We start from the raw sequence: 24,590 nt of genomic DNA, 5'->3' as shown, positions 1-24,590 counted from the left end.
CCTTGCTAGAAAGAGGAACTAGACCCCAGCAAAAGGCCTGGAGCTTCCTACTACCTGCCTCTCAAATTCCAGGCTCTCGAGTCTTACCACCCACCTGGGACTTTGAGTGCTCACAAAGGAAGAGGTATTACAGTGGAAAAAGGTGTCCTGCTGCTAACTCCTCTAACCTCACAAAACTCTTCTGCACATGACGCTTGCTTGCTTTGCTCTCTTCCTCTCAACCCACATTTAAATGTGTTCGAGTCTCTCCCATCTGCAAAATCACCTTCTCAATCTCATAAATTCCTCTTGCCACTGCCTTTGTCTCTGCCCTTTGACTCCTTCACAGCCAAATTTCTTAAAAAAATCATTTCCTAGCCATCACCACTGCCTCATCTCCTATTCACCCTTCAAGCCAATGCAGTACTTCTTCCCTAACTTACCCCTAAACGTCAGAGTTCCTCAGGGTTCTCTCGTCAGCCCTCTCCTAACTCTACACCTACTTCCTAGATGATCTTGGCCACATGGGCCACCATCTGAATGAGTGCCAGCATCTGAATTTGCATCTCCTGCGTACCTGCCAATCATGGGCTCCAGATCTTCACTGATATCTAATGCCTATTAGTTGCCCCACAGGCACTGCAAAGCAAACAGGTCTGAATCCCACTTTTCTTTCTGTGCCTATTCTTGGTAAGCAATGCCACTGCCTGCCAAGTTGCTCAGTGGAGAAAACTGAAGAAGGTCATCTTTGACACCTGCCTCTTTGCTATCAACACTCTTGCCTAACCCATGTCCCCCACACATCAAATCACAAGCCTGGCCAGGTCTTCCTCTTAGATGTGTCTAGGATGCATTTGTGGCTCTCTGTTCCCCTGCCACTTCCCTAATTGAGGCCACCTGGATGAGCCAACAGATGGCTCAGCCTCCACTCTTGCCACACCCAATCAGTTTTCTACACTAAAGTCACAGTGATCCTTTTAAATGCAGTTTGTCCAGATAGTCGCCTTAAAACTTTGTAGAGGCTTCCCATTGCCTCAGGATAAAAATCTGAAAAAAAATTTTTTTTCATTCTGCTATGCTCTTCCTGCTTATCCTTTCAACCCAGTGATCCCCAGTATGGGAGGTACCACCCCTCTAGGGAGCATTTTGGAAATTTGTGGAGGTGGTTTTAGTTGTCATAGCAATAGAGTGATACTTAGTACAGGCATTTAGCAGGTGGTAGTCAGAAATGTGGAACATTCTCACAAAAAGGCCCCTATAGCTTTTACAAGTTCCATTGGATATTCATGAAGGAGAACACCCTGTTTATGGTTTGAGCTGAGAGCCTAACTATGTTTTCTTAAACAGGTAAACATGTTTACTACACACCTACTTTCGTGGCTATTTCACCTGCAGTGATTCTACCTATGTGAGCATCTTCCCACTTCATTGCATCTTCTGGTTATTCATGCCTGTGCTTATACATACTGAAGTCTGATGATTTATTTAACTATTACTTGCCTTTGTATTAATATTAGCGTATTACATTGATGTTATTTGGAAGTTATGTGTATAGTAGGCTATGGTGTCTATAAATTTCATTTTGGGATGATAAGGAGTATTAGAAAATATGTCCAATAAAAATATGTTTAAAGGTTAAAAAAAGGAGAGAGTATAGGGTTGGGTCAGATGATGCCAAGAACCTCTGCAAGAGTCACACTGAGCTTTTTGGGTTCGCACCCTGCCACAGCTTCCAGGACCCATAACCCTAAGCTTTCATTGTCTGGTTGTCTGTGTCTCCCCTTAAGAGAATAAGAACTGAGGTGGCAGGGATAGTGTGTGTCTTGTTTACACCTATGCCTACCACAGTGTCTAACTGATAGTAGGTGCTTCATAAACATTTGTTTAGTAAAGAATATTTATAGGTCTACTACTGTATCCTTAAGTTGATATGAAAATGACTCTGTGCTCTCCAAATACAAACCAAGGCAGGGGAGAGACGAAGAAGAAAGCCAGATGGGCTGGGGTTGGGGATGAGGGCAGCCAACCAGAGATTATTTACAGCTCGTGGTCTGAGCCATTGAGTTGGCCATTCTGGGAACTAAGCAGATGGACCAGATGACAAGAGTCCCTGTCAGCTATAGGATTTTGTAATGCCATGACTCACTTCTCCTAGAAACTTCTAAGGACTTGGTGTTTACCAAGTGTATTATATTCCATGGTTTAAAAAGAATGGCAGTTTTATATTCTAGAAAGCCTAATATAATTTTTAATCAAAACACAGTTTTATACATGCACATACCACATAATCTGGGTAACTGAAAACAAATTTCAGTGATCTCACAGTGCTTGCCAAACAAAATGCATTTGTGCAGAAGGAGCACTGTGGTTAAATGAAGGTTTTCTTTGATCTTCTTGGTAATGTCCCCTGGTCTTAGATGCAAATGTTAATCTGGCTGCAGAAAAGAATAAACTTTGAAAGGGCAGCGTCCCAAGCAGTCAAGTATCTTATTTTCCCAGAGCAGCAAAATTGGCGGTGTGGCATGAATCATGTTAGTCTGTAACAATGAAATGTGCAAGGACTTTCTCCTTCTGGACATTTTGGGTCAGGTACCACAGTGCACACTGTAGGCGCCTGGCCTGGGTCTGCCTTGGCAGGCTGGTGTCCTCATCCTCTAGTGGCTATGGCACTGGCTCCTTAACACTCACAGCTGTCCCCTTCTTCAGAAAACTACACTCAGCTACCTGGTCCAGGGGTTTATGCACTCATGGTGGGGTGGGTGGTGATGGTGATGAACCTGTAGCTGGGCACATATAAGGCACCCCTTTGCTCCAAGGAGGTTCAACTCTGTGGTGCAATCCAGGCTCTAGAGCTCCAGGTGGGATCAGCCTGAGGCCACACTTCAGTGGAGACCACATCCTTGCTTCGTTCCTTCCCCTGTCCTCCCCTATTTTCCTCACTCCTCTCCTCTCAGGAACACACCCTCAACAAATCACATCCAACTGAGTCCCTGTCTCAGCTTCTGCTTTAGGAAATCTGACCTAAAACAGAGGTCTGGACTTCTTCTGAGGTTTCTGACAGTTACCAATTATGGGTTACTCTCTTAACTTTTATTCATACTTCAGGTTTTCCCATAGCTATATGAAAGAGAATAATCGATTGAAAACTGATCAAATGCAATATTTATTTTTTTGAGACCAAGTCTTGCTGCTCTGTTGCCCAGGTGCAATTTCAGCTTACTGCAATCTCTGCCTCCCAGGTGCAAGTGATTCTCCTATCTCAGCCTCCCAAGTAGCTGGGACCACAGGCATGTGCCACCAAACCTGGCTAATTTTTGTATTTTCAGTAGAGATGGGCTTTCACCATGTTGCCCAGGCTGGTCTTGAATTCTTGGCCTCAAGTGATCTGCTCGCCTCAGCCTCCTAAAGTCTTGGGATTACAGGTATGAGCCACCGTGCCCAGCCCAAATATAATATTTTAAAATTAATTCCAAATTATTTACTTATTGCATCTATCAAACATCACTGTAATGATTTTATGTACATGTCTTTCTTCTCTATCAGGCTGAGAATCATTTGAGGGTGGGAACCATATTTTGCACTCCAGGACCAGCATGGTGCCTGGACCATACATACTCAATGAATGGGCGATGAATGGATGATTTGGATGAACGCCTTTAGTAGAGCATCAAGTAGTAATCTTTGGAATTTACAAAGTTTAGAAATATTTAGGATACAGATTTAAAGTGAAGAGTATGTTGACTTTTATAAATGTGAGTTTTCTGATTATTATACTAACAGTGATATCCCTTAGTGACCTAGGACATCATTAGTTTCTTCCATTCTGTTCAATTTGCTTGAGTTCCCGTTTTTTTTCAGCATTTTCTCCCAAAATTAAACCTATTGGATTTGATTTCCTTCCTTTTGTAACTCATATATTGGTTACTGAGTACAGTTCTATTTAAAGCTCCTGGGCCAGGGGCGGTGGCTCACACCTATAATCCCAGGACTTTGGGAGGCCGAAGTGGGCGGATCATGAGGTCAGGAGACAGAGACCATCCTAGCCAACATGGTGAAACCTCATCTTTACTAAAAAATACAAAAAAATTAGCCAGGCGTTGGGCACGTACCTGTAGTCCCAGCTACTGGGGAGGCTGAGGTAGGAGAATTGCTTGAACCTGGGGGGTGGAGGTTGCAGTGAGCTGGGATTGTGCCCCTGCACTCCAGCTGGGGTGACAAAGTGAGACTCTATCTCAAAAAAAAAAAAAAAAAAAAAAAAAAAAAAGAAAGAAAAGAAAAAGCTTCTCAGTGGAGAAATGGAGTATATGGTTAGGAAAATCATGACAGTTTAAAATTCCCAATTAACAGTTTGTTTCTACTTTCTCCTTCATTTCTACTACAATATGGTAGAATCTACCACGTAGATCTTTTCACCTCAACTGTTCCAGATCCCTCTAGGTGCAGGATTTAGAACACCTTTGATTATAGTTGCCAGATGAAATGCAGCTGTAAAGTCTCTGTGCAACTACTCAACTCTGCCTTTTCGCTTGAAAGCAGCCATACATAATATATAAACAAATGGGACTGGCTCTAGTCCAGTAAAATTTTGTTGGGCTGTAGTTTGCCAATTAAGTCATGATATTAGAAGATTCTCATAAAAATGCAGAAATGCAATTTTAACAAAGCAATTTTATTTTTATCCATGAAATTACTTTTTAAAAATCCCACACCATTCTATATAATTCTGTTGGAGGTGGGATGAAACTGGTACCTTCATACATTACTAATGATGTTAAGAACTGGGGAGGCTGGGCACAGTGGCTCATGACTCTAATGCCAGCACTTTGGGAGGCCAAGGTGGGCAGATCACCTGAGGTCAGGAGTTTGAGCCCAGCCTGGTCAACATGGTAAAACCTCATCTCTACTAAAAATACAGATATTAGCCAGATGGTAGCATGTGCCTGTAATCCCAGCTACTCAGGAGACTGAGGCAGGAGAACTGGCAGTGAGCCAAAATCGTGCCACTGCACTCCAGCCTGGGTGACAGAGAAGACTCTGTCTCAAAAAAAAAAAAAAAAAAAAAAAAAAAAAAAAAAAAAAAGAAAAAAGAAAAAGAAAAAAGAAAAAGAAACAGAAAAAAAAATTGGCCAGGTGAGGTGGCTCAAGCCTGTAATCCCAGCACTTTGGAAGGCTGAGGCAGGTGGATCACGAGGTCGAGAGATCGAGACCATCCTAGTCAACAGGTGAAACTCCGTCTCTACTAAAAATACAAAAAAATTAGCTGGGCATGGTGGCGCGTGCCTGTAATCCCAGCTACTCAGGAGGCTGAAGCAGGAGAATTGCCAGAACCCAGGAGGCGGAGGTTGCGGTGAGCCAAGATTGCGCCATTGCACTCCAGCCTGGGCAACAAGAGAGAAATTCCGTCTCAAAAAAAAAAAAAAGAAAAGAAAAGAAAAAAAATTGGGGAATATGTTCCAGAAAATATTTTGACACATATTTCAAGAGCCATAACACCTTAGGTAAAGTAGGAAAATATTTTAAAATATTTTTTAAAATATGTATCAAGTATACACAGTGTATTTAATATGTATAAAATATATGTATATTTCAAATGTATCAAATATACTTATGTATCAAACATGCATAGTAGTAAAAAGTAGAAGCAACTTATATGACCAGGAATCGGGACAATAGATAAGTAACTTAAATAAATCTACCCAATGCACAACTCTCCCCAGGGACAAGCCTGGGTCTGAAGGGCTGTGCAGAGTAAGAAGTTTGGAAGGAATGCCAATAGCCCCCCTCTGCGGGGGAAAAAGGCTGGAAGAAATCACTCGGGAAATATTATGCACGGTTTCTAAAGATAAGAAGACTGCACACACAGACCATAAGAAAATGCTTGGCTGGGCGTGGTGGCTCACGCCTGTAATCCCAGCACTTTGGGAGGCTGAGGTGGGTGGACTGCTTGAGGCCAGGAGTTCGAGACAAGCCTGGCCAACATGAAGAAAGCCCAGCTCTACTAAAAATACAAAATTAACCAGGTGTGGGGGCATATGCCTATAATCCCAGTGACTCAGGAGGCTGAGGCAGGAGGATCGCTTGAACCTGGGAGGCAGAGGTTGCAATGAGCCAAGATCACGCCATTGCACACACACACACACACACACACAAAAAAAAAAAAAAAAAAAAAAAGAAAAAGAAAAAGAAAGAAAGAAAAAGAAAAGGAAATGCTTATGATGAAGTGTGAGGTGGAATAAATTGGTCTACACACTGTATAAGCACTCTGATTGCCATGATACAAAAGTGTAGGATGTATAAAATGGAAACTTAGAAAATAATGGCTGTGGTTAGATTTCTTCCCCATATTTCCTCTGCTGCCAGTATGCTGTAGTGGCTCAGAGCAGGGGTGCAGAAGCATGCAGGGCGGCTCTGATTCTTGACTCCCCACTCACTAGCTCTGTGACGCTATACCTCTGTTCTATCATCTGTAAAACCATGAAAGTACCTACCACACAGGGTTTCTGTGATTACATAATGTATAAAACACTCCAAACCATTGCTGTGACATACTATTATATAAGATTTGTAATTGCTATTAGGTAGTTTTTATAATTGAGCAAATACATGTACATTTTTAAGACATATTTCACTAGAGAGTCTACAACTAGAGTTATAAAGGCACTTAGCAGCGAAGGAGGCACCCACAAAGCTCTGTGATACTTACGGAGTCCACCAGGATGTGTGAATGAGCGTGGGACTCTCCTTTCAAAGGCTGAGAAAAATAGATGTCTATGGAATATTGTACATCTGATTCTAAACAGATGGGTGTGGGAAGCAGCATGATTCTGTATTAAGAAAGATAAAGCAAAAATTCAGACCACGTACAATTGTATTAGCTAAATGGCCAGGGTGTTTGGTAGCCCTGCACTTGTCCTGGGCAGTCACCTCCTCCGTGGGGCTGCGGCCACTATAGGTCTAGATCAGCACAGGTGGGCTGGCTGGATAGTAAAGTCACATTCAGATCCTCTATGGTTCTTCCATATGATTGTGCCAAGCAGCAAAGTCTGAGAAACTATTGGCCATGGGTTGTCATGACAACTCTGGGGAAAGGATAGGACAGAGGTCCTCATCCCATCTCTCATGTTAACGTCAACAAAATCTCAAAAAAACTATTTTGCCACTAGTTTCTGATGAAGCAAAATCAGTGGCCTCAAAATTAGTATCCTTTTACCTCAAAGACTCTCATCTATTGAGAGTAATCAAGCTGATTGTTTTACTCTTTTTCTTGTTGCATTTTGCTTTCTTACATTTCAGAGCCCTGGGACTGGAAAAGAACATTCAAGATTTAAAGTGAGGTATCCTGGCTAGAATCCTGATTCTGCTACATACTCGCAAGGAGTTTTCAGTAAATCATTTAAGTCTCCTCCTTCTCAATTTCTTCTTCATCTCATGAAGACAAAACCTGCCGTACTGAGTTGTTATGAAGACTAAAGGTGATATTAAATGTAAAGCCTAGTGTGGCACACAGTAAGTGCTTAATATATGTTATAGTTTTCTTCAGTCCCCTTCTTTTCCCACTTAGTTCCCAGATACAAATTATTAATATGTGAAAAAAATTCTAAGAAGCCTTCAGTGTTTGAGGACAGGCCTGAAACATACCTGGTAGCCGCTGGCAAGGCAAAAGATGGAGGCTCTGACTGTGGAGTCTTGGGTGTGCAGAGCTCACTCCCTCCAGGGGGGTTCACCACGATCTGGACAGTCCAGTCAGCTGCAGACTAGACAGGAATGACATTAAGGCATGTCACTGCAAGGAGGCAGGAAAATGTTTTGCATGCGCACACACATAGCTAAAGGAGAGTGTATGGACTTGAATTTGCAACCCATAGGCCACTTGGAAAAGTGTTTTGGTTTGGGAGGTCGAGGACCACTTGAGGTTGGAAATTTGAGACCAGCCTGACCAACACGGAGAAAGCCCATCTCTACCAGAAATATAAAATTAGCCAGGTGTGGTGGTGCATGCCTGTAATCCCAGCTACGCAGGAGGCTGAGGCAGTAGAATCACTTGAACCTGGGAGGCAGAGGTTTTGGTGAGCCACGATTGTGCCATTGCACACCAGCCTGGGCAACAAGAGCTAAACTCAGTCTCAAAAAAAAAAAAAAAAAAAAAAAAAAAAAAAAGCATTGTGGAGTTGAAAGAATCTTAGAGGTTCATTCCCAGGCCCAGCTCTCTGATGCCTGAATTGTGATCCAGGCAGAGAAAACATTGTTTCTCATGGCCCATGGGCCTGGAAAAACCTTAACTGTCCTGGCAAGCCTAACCCTCAACCCCCATTTCCCAGGGAGTTGACTCATTCATCATGGCTCTGGATCACAGAACAAATAATAATTTGGAACCCTTTACAAAAGGAATCTATACATTGGAGAGATACGCAAATTAGCTATATTTTAGAAACTGTACAGTTTAGAAAAGCCTTTTTTAAGGTGTCAGGGCTATATTCTCTCTATAGATAAATTAATGTCTATATATTTTTAATGGCTTTCTTATCATATGCACAGAGCCAAAGTTCATTGAAGTTCCTTGGCTTTCACTTGTAAGTGAGAAATAGAGAATTATGTCCTATCATGCATTTCAAAGTGGATCAGCTGCTCTGGGCATGTGATGGATGGTGAGAGCCTCCAGAATGTGGTCCCTAGTTGGGCTTGGGAGCGTCTAAGACTGCACCCTGCTCCAGCCACAAAAACATGTTTCAAAGGAGATGTTCAGTCAGTTTTAGATCCAAAGAAAGGTTAGGAACCACTGGTGTAAATCAATTATTTTTCTAATTTGGCTTCTATTCTGTTTTAGATGTTTCTTAAATGGCAGGAGGCAGGGGGTCTAGTGGTGGGAAACAAGAGGGGCAGTTTGCTTTTGGCCTTCCTCCTGTTTCAGGGTAAGATCCAGATACAAACAAATGCCTCTGCTGCATCCCCTGTGAGTCGGAATCTCTGCACATGTGTTGGTTCATTAAATTTTTGGAAGAAAAGTCCCAGGAGGGCAGGATTTGTGTTAGTTTATTTTTCTTACACAAACAGTCACCACTTCCTTAAACCTGGTACCTTAAATATGGAACTTCAACTGTGGCTTCTCTTCATGGAACACAGCATGCATGCATAAGGCTCACTGTGCTGCATCAATATCTTTAGGAAACCCTTGGGTTTCTAATGCCCCCCAGATGTTCGCTTTTTGCAGATCCTTTGATGATGAGCCTATTCTAACAAGGCTGAAATGGAAACAGTTCAAGAATGTATTTCTGTCAGCTTTTCACCATGGAAGAAGTTGGAGAGTTGAAGGATACCTGGGTTCTATAGGAAATGGCAATGGTGAAGTCCATGGGAAATGGAATGTTGTTGACAGCAAATCTCAAGCCAGCCCCAGGGAGAACCCTGGCAAATCCAGGTCCAGTCCATGTAACAGGGTTCTCAGGAACTGTCTCTCCTAAAACAACGTGAACAGCAGGACTCTGGCCAAAAGTTCCTGAGCCCTAAAATGGGAGAGGAATGTAAATAGCTTTGCCTGCAATCAAGGCCTGACAGAGCTCAAGAAAACCAGTCCCCGCACCGCACCACCCCCTGTATTTCCTGCTGTGTATATGATTCATATGAGTCACAGATAAATTATTCTAAGCAGGATACAGTCCAGAATCCAGATGAGAATAATGTGTTGATACTGCAGCTTTGGAACATATATTACTATATAGAATGATTGATTTGAAAGCTGTGTCCTGAGAAGCCACTTTAATTTTTAAGTACCCTTTGGGTTAATGAACTGAGCAAATTCCACATTGATGAGTTTGGATTTTCTTGGATATGACTGCAGAGTTCTGCCCAAAATATGGAGGCTATTTCCATGTACTCTTTACGGATTTTGCCTAATTGGGCATGACAATGAGAAAACCCACATGGATATTTCTCATTTTGCATGGAAGAAATACCTAAAAAATATTTTCTAGGTATTTCTTCCATGCAAAATGAGAAATGCTCCTCTTCTATCTGCTTAAGAGTATATAAGTATAAAACTCAAATGTGATTAATTAGAATCCCCGACGGTCTGTATACTGGATGTCAGCCTGAGGCCATCTGGACCCTGTAGATAATCCTCCTTAATTACTTTCGCACTGGCCTCTCCACACTCACAGCCTCTGCTCCAATTCCCCCTCTTGCTACTTTTGCCTGTGTTGCTGCAACAATCTCTTGGCGCTGCCCTCTTTGCTCTCTCTGGTCCAATACATACCACGTCCTGCTGCCAACCAAGCATTTCAAACTCTTCCTAACTGCCAAAAGAATAACGCCCAACTTACTTAGCCTGGGGTTCTGGTTGCTCTGTGATCTACCTCAAACTACCCGCCATTTGATAAATGTTTAGTGACCATTAAGTGCCAGCTCCTGAATTAAGAATGCAAAATAAATAGGACAGATCTCCTGCCACAGAGGGTTTAGAATCTTGCATTTGAGACAGAAATGTAAATAAGAAACTATAGTATCAGGTTGGGTTTTAATAGACAAGAGATATGTAAAGTTGTCTATATGCAATGTTTTTCAAACATTAAAAAAAATTCCCTTGTAAGGCCAGGTGTGGTGGCTCACACCTGTAATCCCAGCAATTTTGGAGGCTGAGGCAAGTGGATCACAAGGTCAGGAGTTAGAGACCAGCCTGGCCAGCATGGTGAAATCCCATCTCTACTAAAATTGCAAAAATTAGCCTGGTGTGGGGGTGTACACTTGTAGTCCCAGCTACTCAGAAGGCCAAGGCATGAGAATCTCTTGAACCCGGGAGGCTCACTGTACTCTAGCCTGGGTGATACACCAAGACTCTTTCTCAAATAAATAAATAAATAAATAAATAAATATTTTATATATATATATATATATATATATATATATATATTTACCTCTATATATCTATATCTATGTCTATATTTATATGTGTGTGTGTGTATCCTTGCAATTGTAGTAGACACTGTAAGTGCATCTCCCAGATTTCCTTTAGCTGTTTGGTGCACCCATCCCCCAGTTGCTGTATGTGTGGCTGCTGACAGCTGACAGTTGACCTTTGCTCTGGAGAACCGCTGTTTCATACCTCCCTTGATAACCCCCCAACACAACCTCTGGGAGCTCACAGTCAATGACTGACTGGTACAAGGCTGGCCGGGTTGTCTCAAGGGCCAGGACAACTTTGCCTGTGGTGTATGCCCCTGAGCTCCTCTGAGGATCAATTCAAGGATTGTTTTACCTGAGACCACATCTCACTTTGCTCTTTCCTTTTCTCTTTTCTCCTTCACTCTCTTAAGAGTAGTTCTGAAGAACATTTCCTTAATTCATGTGATTTTCACATGCAGCTGAATCCCATCTTAGGCTCTCCTAGGGCACCTGACTTGAGATAGGTAATGTCAGACAGTTTATCTGAAAGTAGATCCTAAGATGGAATTCTGGAGGTGGATAATTTACTGTTTGGCTGGCAATGAGGACCCTGGTGGGTGACATGTACTGAAGATCCTGGCATGAAGTGCTGATACAATTGCTAAAACTGTCACCTATGGAGAAATGGGATGGAATAAAGGCAAGGAATGGCAGGCACTGACTTGAGCAGTATTTCTGGCATTAAAAGATATGGGAGGCATCTGTATCCTTTGATGTTCCAGTAAGAACTGTGAAAATGAGTGGCTGTTGTTGGATGTCTTTGATGAGAGAACATGACAGGGTCAGGACAATCATCAATGTAAAGCAAAGTGTGAGAATCAGAGAACCTCCCTGCAGATATGTTTAAAGAGACTCTCATCTCCTTAAACTAGAGAGCAAGAAGAGCTGAAGATTATTGAAAAGCATTGAATTATAAGAGTTGCAGAAGTTCAGAGAAGAGGCTGAATTAGTAGCCTAGGTAAATTACTTATGAAAACATAACTGTCTATTGGGGAAGGGAATATACCCATAATCTTTCAGTATTAGTGGATACAGGATCTGAGCTTATGCTGATAACCAGGTATCCAAAATGTCACCATGGTCTCCTTGTTAGAACAGGGCCATATGTGGGTCAGCTAATAAATAGACTGCTGGCCAGGTGCCTTTCATAGTGAGTTCACTGTATTTACAGAACCACCTGTATTTACAGAAAGATAATTTTCTTCAGTTCTTGAATATATAATGGAATGAACCTGCTTTGCAGTTGGCCCTCATTCTTTGACCTGTGGGCTAAGAGCTCTTGTCATAGAAAAAGCTGGTAAAATCCTGTAAAATGAGCCCCCTACCCCAGCTCAAAGCCAAGACAGTACATAAAAACACTACTGCAAATCAGGGGCATCCTCAGAGTGCCACTCTCAAGCCTTAAAGGATGAATGAGTGCTGTTTCCCATCATATCCCCCTTTAAGGCACCAAACTTGTTTCTGCAGTCATTGGATGGATCACTGGCAGATGGAAGTCACCGCAAATTTAACCAAGTTATAGTCCCATGTGCAGCTGTTGGGTTGGATGAAGTGTCTTTACTAGGGCAGATTAATACAGCCTCTGGAACATGCTATGCAGATATTGATATGCAAAAATGTTTTCTCTTCCATACGTGTAAGGAAAAAGGAATATCAGTAGATATTTCTACACTGCCTGCAAATGTGGTGGCATAGAATGGCGGGGCTCTATGTTGCAACAAGGGCAAGTGGGTTCCTTCTGTAGTCTGAGAGTGCTGAGGAGAACACTTGGAAAGGGCAAGAGTGTGTGTTCACATCTTACTCCAAGGCTATTTTAATTATACTGGTCTCTGTCACAATACACCCCCAAAGGATCTGGGCCATCCATATATCCTATGAAATATTCATTAATCCACTACATCAAGGCTAGTGAAGTATGTGCCTTGGCCCAAGGTGATACTACATGGTTTCCCACAGTGAGAACTAGTCTTTCTATGGCCTTGGCCCTCACTTTTCCTGAGGGCCGTGATTTGCCAAGGAGGGAAAACATAACATCTCCTCTGCACAATAGATCCATTTTCCAGCAAAAGAAGTTCAGCAGTGCTCATGTGATTCTGGGAGTCACTGCCCCTACACAAACCATACTACCCAGAAGATGCTGACCTGAGATGGCAGTGGAATGGAGCCCCTTAAAGATGCAGCTGAAGCATTAGCTTCACAGACTTGGAAATGAAACCCCAGGAGATGGGCCAGTGTTCTTTGGGATGTTATGTACTCCTTAAATCAAGGCATTTGTGGGATGCTGTGTCCCTAACAGGTAGAATACATGGGCTTGGGAGAATCAAATAGCATTAGCCGTGCCCACTATCACTCCCAGTAACCATGGGAATCTGGGCTTCTTGTCACTGTAACTTTAGGCTCTGTGGATCTAGAGGTTTTGGTTTTTGGAGGGAGACAAAGAGTTCCTTCTGCTAATCTTAAAGCTACGGCTGCTGCATGGTCTCTTGGGCTCTTCATATCAGCAAACCAGTAGTCATGAGAAGGAATTACCATAACTATTAGAGCCGTGGCTATATAATGGGGACATCAGGAGTATGTACGGCACTGAGGTGATCCACTGGGGCACGTTTGATGCTCCCATACATGTGGTCTGATAAGGTATGCCATGCAGGGGTTCCAGCCCCTGAGGGATGAGGGTGTGAGTCATCTCACCCAGAAGTGCCAGTTGAGGATGATGGGAATCTAGAATGTGTAGAGAGGAGGGAGGGAGATGGCATCAGTTATAGCCTTGGGACCTACTGCAGCTAGAGGTTGTAGTTTGTCTCACTAGCGTCATTCTGTAAATTTCCCCAGGAATTATGACCAATCAGAATCCTGGAGAAGCTGTGCCTGCATGGAGTGAACTTAACGTAAGAAGCAAATAGGCAGGGCCAGTTTCATGGTTGCCTAGGACCACCTGTCCCTCAAGAAAGCCCCCATGCTTGATTTGATGCTTTGCTGTCACCATCTTGATACAGTTAATAATTTTATTTCTTTGACCGTGCTCTATAAGTCTCTTGGGACAGTGGAGCATGCACATGAGCAGAAGAGATATGCACATCATGTGTGTCTGCTTCCTTGTTGCCCCATTTGCAGATAGTGCACATCACGGCTGATGAACACAGAATTCTGGTGGACCTACTATGCCTGAGAGTTCAGTGAGACTCAAAGTGAGTGCAAGCTAACTGCGTTACTAATGTGATTGAGTTAGCAAGAGTGCCTGCCGATAGCTCCAAGAAGGCAAGCTTTCTGTTGGAACCAGACTTGTTTTGAAAGCAGAAAAAAAGGCATTCAAGGAAACATAAACAACCAAAGAATCCTATTATTATTATTATTATTATTATTATTATTATTGAAACAGGGTCTCATTCTGTCACCCAGGCTGGTGTGCAGTGGCACAATCGTGGCTCTCTGCAGCCCTGACCTCCTGGGTTCGAGTGATCCTCCCACCTCAGCCTCCTGAGTAGTTGGGACCACCAGCACACGTCATCACACCCAGCTAACTTTTAATTTTTTTTTGCAGAGATGGGGTCTCAAATCCAGTCTGGTCTTAAACTCCTGGACTCAAGTAATCCTCCCATCTCAGCCTCCCAAAGTGTTGGGATCACAAATGTGAGCCACCATGCCAAGCCCCATATATTTTCTTATTCATTTGACTTCCCTGCATTAGCCAACTACTTCCACCGAAAAGGATGACTAGAAGGAAAGAGAAAGACAGGACAACCCACAGTTTCATTTCCTTTCTGTCCTTCCTTACTCATCAGTATGCTGAAGGTAGACTATTGGTTTAACACATAGCAGGAGGTGAAATGAAAACAGCTGACTTAGTTTTGTGCAGTGTTCTCACAGTTCTGGTAAGAATGAAATACATATGTATATACGACTACAAATGGACAATGTGGCTATGAATACAAATTTTGTAATTCCAGTGATTCTATGTGTGAGTTGAAATGCTCTTAGGTTTACAGTTAAAATTGGCACTGCACTCTACAAAGATGAATGGTACAGTTCATGCTAATCATTTTGCATTTTAATATATCTTTACATAGAATGACATCAAACAGCAAGTAAAAAGAAATGCTCTGAAAAATAGAGAAAGACTATGAAAGAAAGCATAAAGCTTGATATTTTAGTACTTTCAATGGCCCTTTTTTTTCCTCCTGATTTTAGAACACGGGCTCTGCATTTGTGTTTTGCACTGGGCCCTGCAGGTGGTCTGAGCATGCAGTGAGTAGGTGTTTGAAGTGTTGTAGGTGCTGTTCTGCTGCCAGATCCCCTTTCCTGGGCCAGCGCATGTAGCTGCCAGCTCCTAGGACTGTTGTTGCTATGGCTCCCGACTGCCCTCCTCTCTTGGACCTTGCCCTTGGCTTGTGAAGCCACCTCACCTGGAAGGTTACCCACATCTACCTCGGCAGTCCACCACCACTGACTGATGCAGGAACACAACAGGCCAGCCCTGTGCCTCAGTCGAGGACAGCTCTGTGATGCAATTTATGCTTCAGAGCTTCCCTGGGGGATGAGACCCAAAGCTACACTTTACCCTCGACCCCATACCTCCCTCCCCCTTTCTCATTTCCTAGCCTACTTCCCTCACTCCATTATAGGATTTTCCTGACATGCATTCTCTCAATAAAACATATGCACCTGAATCCCCGTTTTCCTAACCTAAGACAGTGACACTGTACACATGTACACATACATTGATATAAAATTGAAAAAATTTCACAAAAATATGACTATTTTTTATTCTTCTGTTGTACTAAACTGACCCACTAAACTGATTCCATGGCCTACTTATTAACTGGCATGGCCTGCAGTTTCAAAAATTATAGCTCTTTGGAAACTCAGAGATGGAAGCAATTATGTCCAGATGTCAGGGTAGGAAATGTCAGAGAAAAAGAAATCTGAGTTGGGCTTTAAGGGATCAGGAGTTTTCCCAATCAATAACACAGAGGTGGTCGTTTCAAGCAAGAGAGGAGTCCGTAGTGGATGATTAAAGCAGGGTGTCTCAGATTGTTGTCATGAACCATCTATATCAGAATCACCTTGGGGCACATGGCAGACATGCAGGTTTCTTGGACAACCTCGGATTCCCGGATGTGGAATCTGGATTTTGAATAAATGCCCTCTTCAGTATTAAATTTCCTTTGTCAATTATGAAATCACTTCCTTGTTGCTGGAAATACATATCACATTCAGACAAAGTTGTTGCTAAAATCCTTTTTTAAATTTTTTTTATTTTTTTGAGACAGAGCCTTACTCTGTTGCCCAGGCTGGAGTGCAATGGCGTGATCTCAGCTCACTGCAATCTCTGCCTCCCAGGTTCAAGTGATTCTTGTGTCTCAGTGTTCAAAGTAGCCAGGACTACAGGTATGTGCCACCACACCCAACTAATATTTGTATTTTTAGTAGAGATGGGGTTTCACTGTGGTTGGTCTCGAACTCCTGACCTCAGGTGATCTGCCTGCTTCAGCCTCCCAAAGTGCTGGGATTACAGGCATGAGCCACCATGCCCAGCCTAAAATCTTAAAAATAAATGACAGTTTAAGTGCCCATCAGAAGTAGTAATTATACCATGGACCATGAGGTTCAGATTGTTCCAACATTTAACAGGTAGGCATGATTCTTATTTGATTGCTTCAGAAAAAGTAATGCAGATACAGTTTATAATTTTTTTGGTTTTCTGTGAAGATGGAAAAATTTTGGTAGTCCTAAGACCACATGTTGGATTTTCTTTTTAAAGGATGCTGTATTAGTGAAAGCCTAAAGTGGAAAAATATTTAATTATATACTAGCTTTGTGCTGTTAAAAAAAAAGTATAAATACTAGGTTTTAAGGTTAGGTTTCATGAAGAAAGTTGAAGAAAATCAATAATAGGCATGGAATAGAAATTTTAAAAATGATTAGCTATTGTAACTTTTGACATTCTTCAGCCCAGTTGTTCTTTGTTCTTCCAGTTTGTAGATTTTTGTCTTTTAAGTTTTCATGAGAGGTTAGATCAGAATAGTCAAATTCCACTGGCCAAACTAAAAGAGGAAACTCACATGCGTGCAACTCCAGCTTCCTTAAAAACTTGGTTTTTATGGTTTTCTCATTCATGTCATCTCTTTAGTAGTTCAGCTGCTAACCCAGTTAAATCTCCAATTGTTTCATGTTTCCCAATTTTCCCTGCACCCTAGATATCGGTGTTTGCCTGTTGGATATTTCATTGTTGGTTTTACAGGCAAGACTTTTAATTTCACAGGTGAGGACTGGGCATGGTGGCTCATACCTGTAATCCCAGCACTTCGGAAGGCTGAGGTCAGTGGATCACCTGAGGTCAGGATTTGAAGAGGAGCTTGGCCAACATGGCAAAACCCTATCTCTACCAAAAAATACAAAAATTATGCAGGTGTGATAGCAGGCGCCTGTAATCCCACCTACTTGGGAGGCTGAGGCAGGAATTGTTTGAACCCAGGAGGCAGAAGTTGCAGAGAGCCGAGATCACGCCACCGCACTCCAGCCTGGGTGACACAGTGAGAGTCTGTTTCGGAAAAAAAGGAAAGTAATAAAATATAATAAAAAATTTTCACAGGTGTCCTGATTGTTCATCATGAGCTGAAAGCCCTGAGGTCAGCCATAGCCAGAGTCAGGAGCCCCACTGATTCTAGCATTCATGATTCAGATTCAGCCATACTTTCTGACAAGCTCCTGGGCCTCTGTGATCAGATCCCTTTAGACAGGCCACACTGAGATTGTATCTATTTGCTCTTTTTCTCCTTCTTCACCAACTGTTTTCATCTTGTAACATAATGTCACAAACTATTTTACTAATTTTATACAGAAAACATGTATTAAAGAATTAATGTTAAATCTCTTCTATGCTATATTAAACTCTATACTATACTAAATTCAAACAATATTAGCCTATTGTGACTTTAAAGCAGGTTTTCTGCACAAGTCACTTCCATAAGAAAACAAACAAGTGCTTACCAAGCTGCGCAGGAGTCACCTGGGGGATAAAGCAGACAAGACTCAGTAGTCTAGGGTAGTATAAGCTTCTAGTGAGCTCCCAGATACTGGAATGTTACTGGTCTGCAGATCACATTTTGAGTTACAAGCACATATACATAACTGTTTGGTGAGCCATGGAGAAAGATAATTGTAATTCTTCTGAGTTCTCCAATTAGAATATTGAAACAATTCTTCATAAGAGGCGGTTGGGTTTGCCTTCATGCATATTTCCATCTCCAACTTTCTCTTCCCTCTGCTACCTCTTAACCTAGGTCCTTATTTGTTCCTGTATGGACTAGGGCAGTCTGTCCAGAAATGGGCTTCACTTCTGTTAGATCAAGTTTGTAAGAACACTGAGGACAGCCCCCGTCACATCATTCCCTTGCAAAGAAGGTGTATGGTGAATACATCTGACAGCAATCACTTAAGCATACCCAGAGAATGACCCTATGGTCTAAAACAAATGTGTGTTTAGAGTTCCCAGCTAAGGAATCTGGGGGTAGCCAACCTGGAAATTCATTCCTTATCTCTGAGGAATATCTGAACCTCTGGCCCATCCTGTGGAACACAGGGCATACAGAGGTTTGAGGCCCTTTGTTTTGGATTAAATGAAGGTTGCATGAAGGAGGTTGCTGGGGGGAGGCTGCTAAGTGAAAATGCTATAGAAACGACATGTTTTTTTTATAGCAGTCCTCCTGTCTAGCCTGCTGCCATTGGACCCCTGTGTGTAAGTTCCCTCAATAAACCATATGTCTCATTTGATGACTCTGGGTGACTTCTTCGGCCTCTTGAACATGGTGCCATTATCTACTGAAGTTAATAGGGGCCCAGCATGACAGAAGGTTTCAATGATTTCTCATTGCCCAAAAAATAAAGTTTAGCCTCCTTAGCAGGAGCCTATAATTGTGTTTTACAATAGTTCTTCTCTATTTATACTCCCTGCTGTACCTGTGACTATACCTGCCTTGGTTTTCCTCTGAACTATTATTTATTACTTGACCTGTCTAGACTGTCTTCTCAGAAGGGCTGATTCGTGGCTCAGAAATCCTAACACACTTACTGGTTCTCCTTATCATCTGTCACTGCCCCATCCTAAGTGGTCTATATAAACGTATAGGCTGTAGTAAAAACTCCTGGGGCGAGGGACCCTTACTAATCTTTATCTATGTGTCCTTAGCCTGGAGCTCAGCTTTCTGTGAATGTTGTACCACATTTTAAGGGGTTAAGAGTAAGAGTTGTGTTTGTTTTTTTGAGACATGGTCTTGCTCTGTTGCCCAGGGTGGAGTGCAGTGGTGCGACCACAGCTCACTGTAGCCTCAGCCTCCCAGGCCCAAACTATCCTTTCACCTCAGCCTCCTGAGTAGTTGGGATTACAGGCATGTGCCACCATACCAAGCTATTTTTTATCACTGTTTTTGTAGAGATGGGATCTCACTATGTTGTCCAGGTTGGTCTTGAACTCCTGGACTCAAGTGATCCTCCAGTCTTGGCTTCCCAAAGTGCTGGAGTTACAGATGTGAGATATCGCACCAGGCCAAGGGTAAGAGTTTTGAAACCAGATGCACCAGGGTTTCAATTCGGTTTCTCCCAAACCCCACCATCTACTAGGTGTATAACTTTGAATGAATTACTTAACCTCGCTAATGTTTTTTTCTCACATGGGAATTAGGAGTAATAGGTTGCTTGGAAGGTTAAATGAGATAATGTATGTAAAGTGCAAAGCACAGTGCATTAAAAATGCAATAATGTTAATAATACAGCAACAGTAACAGCATAGCAAGCATACTACAAAAATTTGTTAATGAATGTGCAAAGAATTAAATGGTACCCAACTTAAATCTTTTCTACTACAAGAAAAGATCATACCCTCAGCAGGGAAAGAAAATTATTCACATTATTGCCCTTTAAACTCTTAATGTCAGTTCCACCTTGAAAGCTTTTTCTTTTATCATAGTTATTACTTTCTATCCTTTTTTTTTTTTTTTTTTTTTTTGAGACAGAGTTTCGCTCTTGTTACCCAGGCTGGAGTGCAATGGCGCGATCTCGGCTCACCGCAACCTCCGCCTCCTGGGTTCAGGCAATTCTCCTGCCTCAGCCTCCTGAGTGGCTGGGATTACAGGCACACGCCACCATGCCCAGCTAATTTTTAGTATTTTTAGTAGAGACGGGGTTTCACTATGTTGACCAGGATGGTCTCGATCTCTTGACCTCGTGATCCACCCGCCTCGGCCTCCCAGAGTGCTGGGATTACAGGCTTGAGCCACCGCGCCCGGCCTACTTTCTATCCTTTTAAGAAAATGTTATTTGCCCTTTAAACCTATCCCATGTCCTGGATATTTTTTCTTAAGCCATGGAGGGAGTAGTAAAGGTTCATATCATGCATGATATAAACCACCCACCACCTCACCGCTTCACAAATGAAATCAGCATTGTTTCAGACATTTTACTCACAACCCCTGGCTCAGAGCTGTATTGGCACACCAGATATTATTCTATGTATTGGTAATAGGATAAACATTTGTTCAGTATGTGCCGTGTTGAAGGTGCTGCATTCATTCATTTTAGATAATTATGTTTGCTCTATTTTCTTATCTAGAAAGTGGGACTTAGTTATAGCCTAAATAGAAATACTGATACTTCTTTCCAACTTTTTTTTCCCAATCAGTCACCATCATAAACATGCAATATTCAAGACCAGAAGAAGAACCCAGATGTAGGATTGTTTCATTTGGATTCCACCTACCACAGTTGTTACATCTAAATAGGGACAAGGAAAGTCTCATGCTCTTGCCTTGATTCTAGTCAGTAAAAGAGTAAATTCCAAGCCTCCTAAGGAGCATTCTCATCCCTCCCTCTTTGTCCTTACAGATAAGAAAGAGATTCCAGGAATGCCTTGGTTACTGGAACCTAGAATTAGTTCCCCTTATTTTCTTTATCTATCTAAATTCTGTCTTTGGGATCAACTTTCACTTGCTCTCTTTCCTTAAAGACTGTCACTTTTAATTACCTTTCCTTTATCATATTCCTACCTAGAGTCACACTCTTGAGAACTTGTATACCTTTGTCACTCATTCATTAGAAGATATTGATAAAGATTCTACAGTGTGTCAGGCACTGTGCAAGGCACTAGAGCAACAATGATGAATGCTACACACATCCCCCTTACACTTTTATAGTTTATAATATCATGGGGAGATAGATAAATAGAGGCTCAATAAACACATTTTACCTGATGGGTACCTTGAAAGAGCAAAATTTGATAATTTTCATCATAATTTGATCCATTCATGTTTATGTGCCAGACCCTGTGCTACAACTGGGATACAAAAATGAATTAAACAGAGACTCTGCTCTCAAGAGTTTATATAATTTGCAATTGCAGGTTATATAAACTCTGATCTGCATCTTTGGGCAAAAGCATTTTTTTTCCAGGTATCTTAACCACGATCTCAGGTGTGCGCTGTTTACTGACGCATCATCCCAACACAGTCTACAGGGACAGTAAATGAAATACGAACCCAAGGTGCCAGTCCTTGGAGTGGTGTGGCTTCCTCTGCCTCATAGAGATAGACATTCAAAGGAGGAAAGAAGTAGCCAGGGGCTGGTTCAGAGCAGCTGCGGCCGGTGACGTGTGGGCGGCATTCACACTGCCCATCCGTGGGTGAGCACCTGAGGAAAAAGCAAATCATGAAAAAATATAAAGTCGGTGAGTGTAAAATGAAGGTGTAGGGGTGCTGGGCTAGTGCTCCCTGAGTTTGGACCAATACTCAGAATCCATCAATCAATAGTCCTGTGGCCAGATGTAGAAAGGCCATTGGTTTAACACAACTGGTTTTGAATGGTCAATCTGGAGCCATGGAGCCCAGGTGGACACTTTTTTTCTTTCCTGGTTCCACTCTAAAATCTGGCAAAAGTGTGGCATTAGGACCTCTCTTTATAAGATGGCAAAAAGCTGGTGCTTTAAGCATGTCACACATATTCGGGTATCCATCCCACTAGCTTGTGGGATACCCTGCAGAAGGATTGTTTATCTCACCGTTGGAAATACTTGAAGTGAAAGAAATCAGTGGGTCGTAGTTAATGTCTCAAGATCATTGCTTGTCATGGAATAAAATTTTTCACCTATGACTATGAGCATATCAGAATAAAATATGCTTTTATGTGTAAAGAAGGAATACTGCTATACAACTTACTCATTTGACTGACTTACACATTAGAATAAGCACCTCCAATATCACAGTCACAGGGCGAGCACCCATGGAGATGATTTCCCAGACCCCAGTATCCAACCTACAGGGAAAAAAGGCTTAGCTGATTCCAGCTATAAAGATATTGTTCTGAAGTGCAATATTGAAATCACTACAATGCAATTGCCACACATCAAATAGCCAAACAGCCTGCACCATCCCCGAGGAGCCTTTCTGACCTATGCACTTGGCTAATGATCTCCACTGACACATCTCCCATCTGCAAGATTTGAAGTAGGGGACAGGACTGGGCGCGGTGGCTCACACCTGTAACGCCAGCACTTTGGGAGGCGGAGGCGAGTGGATCACTTGAGGCCAGGGGTTTGAGACCAGCCTCTACTTGGGAGGCCAAGGTAGGAGAATTGCTTCAACCTGGGAGGCAGAAGCTGCAGTGAGCTGAGATCATGCCACTGCACTCCAGCCTGGGTGACAGAGTGAGACAGCATCTCAAAAAAATAAAAATTAAAATTAAAAAAATGAAGTAAGGGGACAGGAAGGTTGTCCATGTATTATGTCAAGTGGAAAAGCAATGGGAGCCATCCAATTCCTCTAATATCACCAGTTTATGCTCAACCTGGGTTATTTAAGTCCTGTCGAAGAGAAGTTCTTCTACCAACTTCGTGTAACTGCTTCCCCTGTGCCCCCCACCTCCTCACAGATGGAGTCTTTCTAGTGCAGTGGTGTGATCTCGGTTCACTACAACTTCTGCCTCCCAGGTTGAAGCAATTATCCTGCCTCAGCCTCCTGAACAGCTGGGCTTATAGGCACCCGCCACCACGCCTGGCTAATTTTTGTATTTTTAGTAGAGATGAGGGTTCACCATGCTAGCCAGGCTGGTCTTGAACTCCTGATCTCGTGATCCATCCACCTTGGCCTACCAAAGTGCTGGGATTACAGGCATGAGCCACCATGCCCGGCCATGTAACTGCTTTTAATAAAACTGTTAGGGTCCCTTACTACAACAATCCCTGGGTATTTTACCCATACAATATTGAAATGTTTGCAGTAAAAAAATCATTCAAGCTAACTTTGAGATATTACATGAATATCACACTTTCGTATAGGCATTTGTTTAGAAATTCATTGTTTTGGCATAATAATGTGAATCCATGTAAGAGTCAACCCTGTTCCAGACTTTTTCATCATTGCAACATCTTGACCTTTGTTCAAAATAAACAGCTGGTGAGATGGAAATAACTATTTTCTAAGTGTTACAATATTTAGTATAAAATGCTCAAAAAAATTCTCCCACAAATCACAATTGAACATGCTTGGATAAAACTTAGATTTCAGTAGGTATGAAATTCTTGCTGGAAATGGTCTTGTGAAGCAACCATATTTTTTGTTATCCTGGTACAATTTCATGCATAATTTTACTCAAGAAGATGTCTTTTAGATATTAAACATTGATGTCTTTGAACACAACGCAACAAAGGACTTGATATTTTTCCCCAAACCAAAATTTCAGTTTAAGAAAAAAAAAATAATGTGACAGGAGCTGCTTCCCACAGGATGTGGTTGCGAAAACTCCCTGTAGGACAGGGAATGCTGCCATGCTGGCCACCTCAGGGCAGAGCCAGGGCACCATCGGACAGATGTGGATATGGCGAAGCTGCTGGGCGCATGGGCTCAGCCACGATGAACAGCTCCCCCACGGCTGGTCCCCGTTCAGTTATTTTGCTTGCTTGTCCTGCAAGCAAAATGTGTCTGTACTGCACATGTAGCAGTCAACCAGCCAGTGAAAAAAGCCATCCTGAGCTTAAGCATTGTCTGGAATTATATAATTTGGTTGATCACATATTTTCAGGATTTGTTGATCCTGTAACCAACTGTGCTCCTTTTCTTGTGTTACAAACTTATGGTGATGGAGACTGGCGTAGCTGACCTTTCTCTTTAATGTACAATTTTCAGATTTTCTGATTCGTCTTACAGAACCCTCTGTTCCTAGTTCCTTGTTTCTTTCCCCCACCCCCTCTGCCCCATCCTGTTTTCAATAAAATGACTTAAAATATGAGCACAAAACCTTGTCCTCATAGGCATATGTTTCTTATTCATTAGACACATCAAGGTCACTGTTCTTTTATTAGGTTAAGTTTTTCTTTTTTTCTTTCTGAAATGTCATGGTGAGCTGCCAAGATTGGAGAACAAAGAAAAGAGTTGAGTTTGAACTCCCCCATTGCATGATGCATTTCTTATGGAGTGAATATGTTTTATTTTTACTAATTTTAGATCATACATATTTGTATGTTTAGTAGAGCCTGTGAAAAATCCAAGAGTTTATTTCCCACAGGAATCTAAAATACATTAAACCTAAGTTTTTTTTTTTTTTTTTTTTAATATAAGACCTTATCCAAAATATTTTTAGGCAGGGAGTGATAGGGACAAGGGGATTGTGTGCAAGAGATAGAAGCAAAGCCC

At 42.1% G+C, this 24,590-nt stretch overlaps 1 protein-coding gene across 2 annotated transcripts in view; it reads right to left on the bottom strand.

Annotated features, from left to right (window-relative positions):
• LAMB4 (laminin subunit beta 4) overlaps nucleotides 1–24,590 on the bottom strand; it is a 111,689-nt gene that overhangs the window by 50,639 nt on the left and 36,460 nt on the right. Inside the window, exons 12-18 of one of the 2 annotated variants that reach the window (XM_039472843.2) lie at nucleotides 22,136–22,215; nucleotides 21,444–21,594; nucleotides 9,294–9,479; nucleotides 7,618–7,733; nucleotides 6,683–6,803; nucleotides 5,246–5,357; nucleotides 4,858–4,919 (exon numbers count right to left, since the gene is read on the bottom strand). In XM_039472843.2, coding sequence (XP_039328777.2) covers nucleotides 4,858–4,919; nucleotides 5,246–5,357; nucleotides 6,683–6,803; nucleotides 7,618–7,733; nucleotides 9,294–9,479; nucleotides 21,444–21,594; nucleotides 22,136–22,215 — 828 coding nt within the window. Of the gene's footprint in view, nucleotides 1–4,857; nucleotides 4,920–5,245; nucleotides 5,358–6,682; nucleotides 6,804–7,617; nucleotides 7,734–9,293; nucleotides 9,480–21,443; nucleotides 21,595–22,135; nucleotides 22,216–24,590 lie in introns of those variants that run through there. The other variant, XM_003921091.4, reaches the window with a different exon arrangement.

Source organism: Saimiri boliviensis, chromosome 10, assembly GCF_048565385.1.
Source record: "Saimiri boliviensis isolate mSaiBol1 chromosome 10, mSaiBol1.pri, whole genome shotgun sequence".
In the NCBI taxonomy this organism is placed as follows: domain Eukaryota; kingdom Metazoa; phylum Chordata; class Mammalia; order Primates; family Cebidae; genus Saimiri; species Saimiri boliviensis.
Note: the sequence above shows the minus strand (reverse complement) of the source record. Positions and strands in the feature narration are given on the sequence as shown.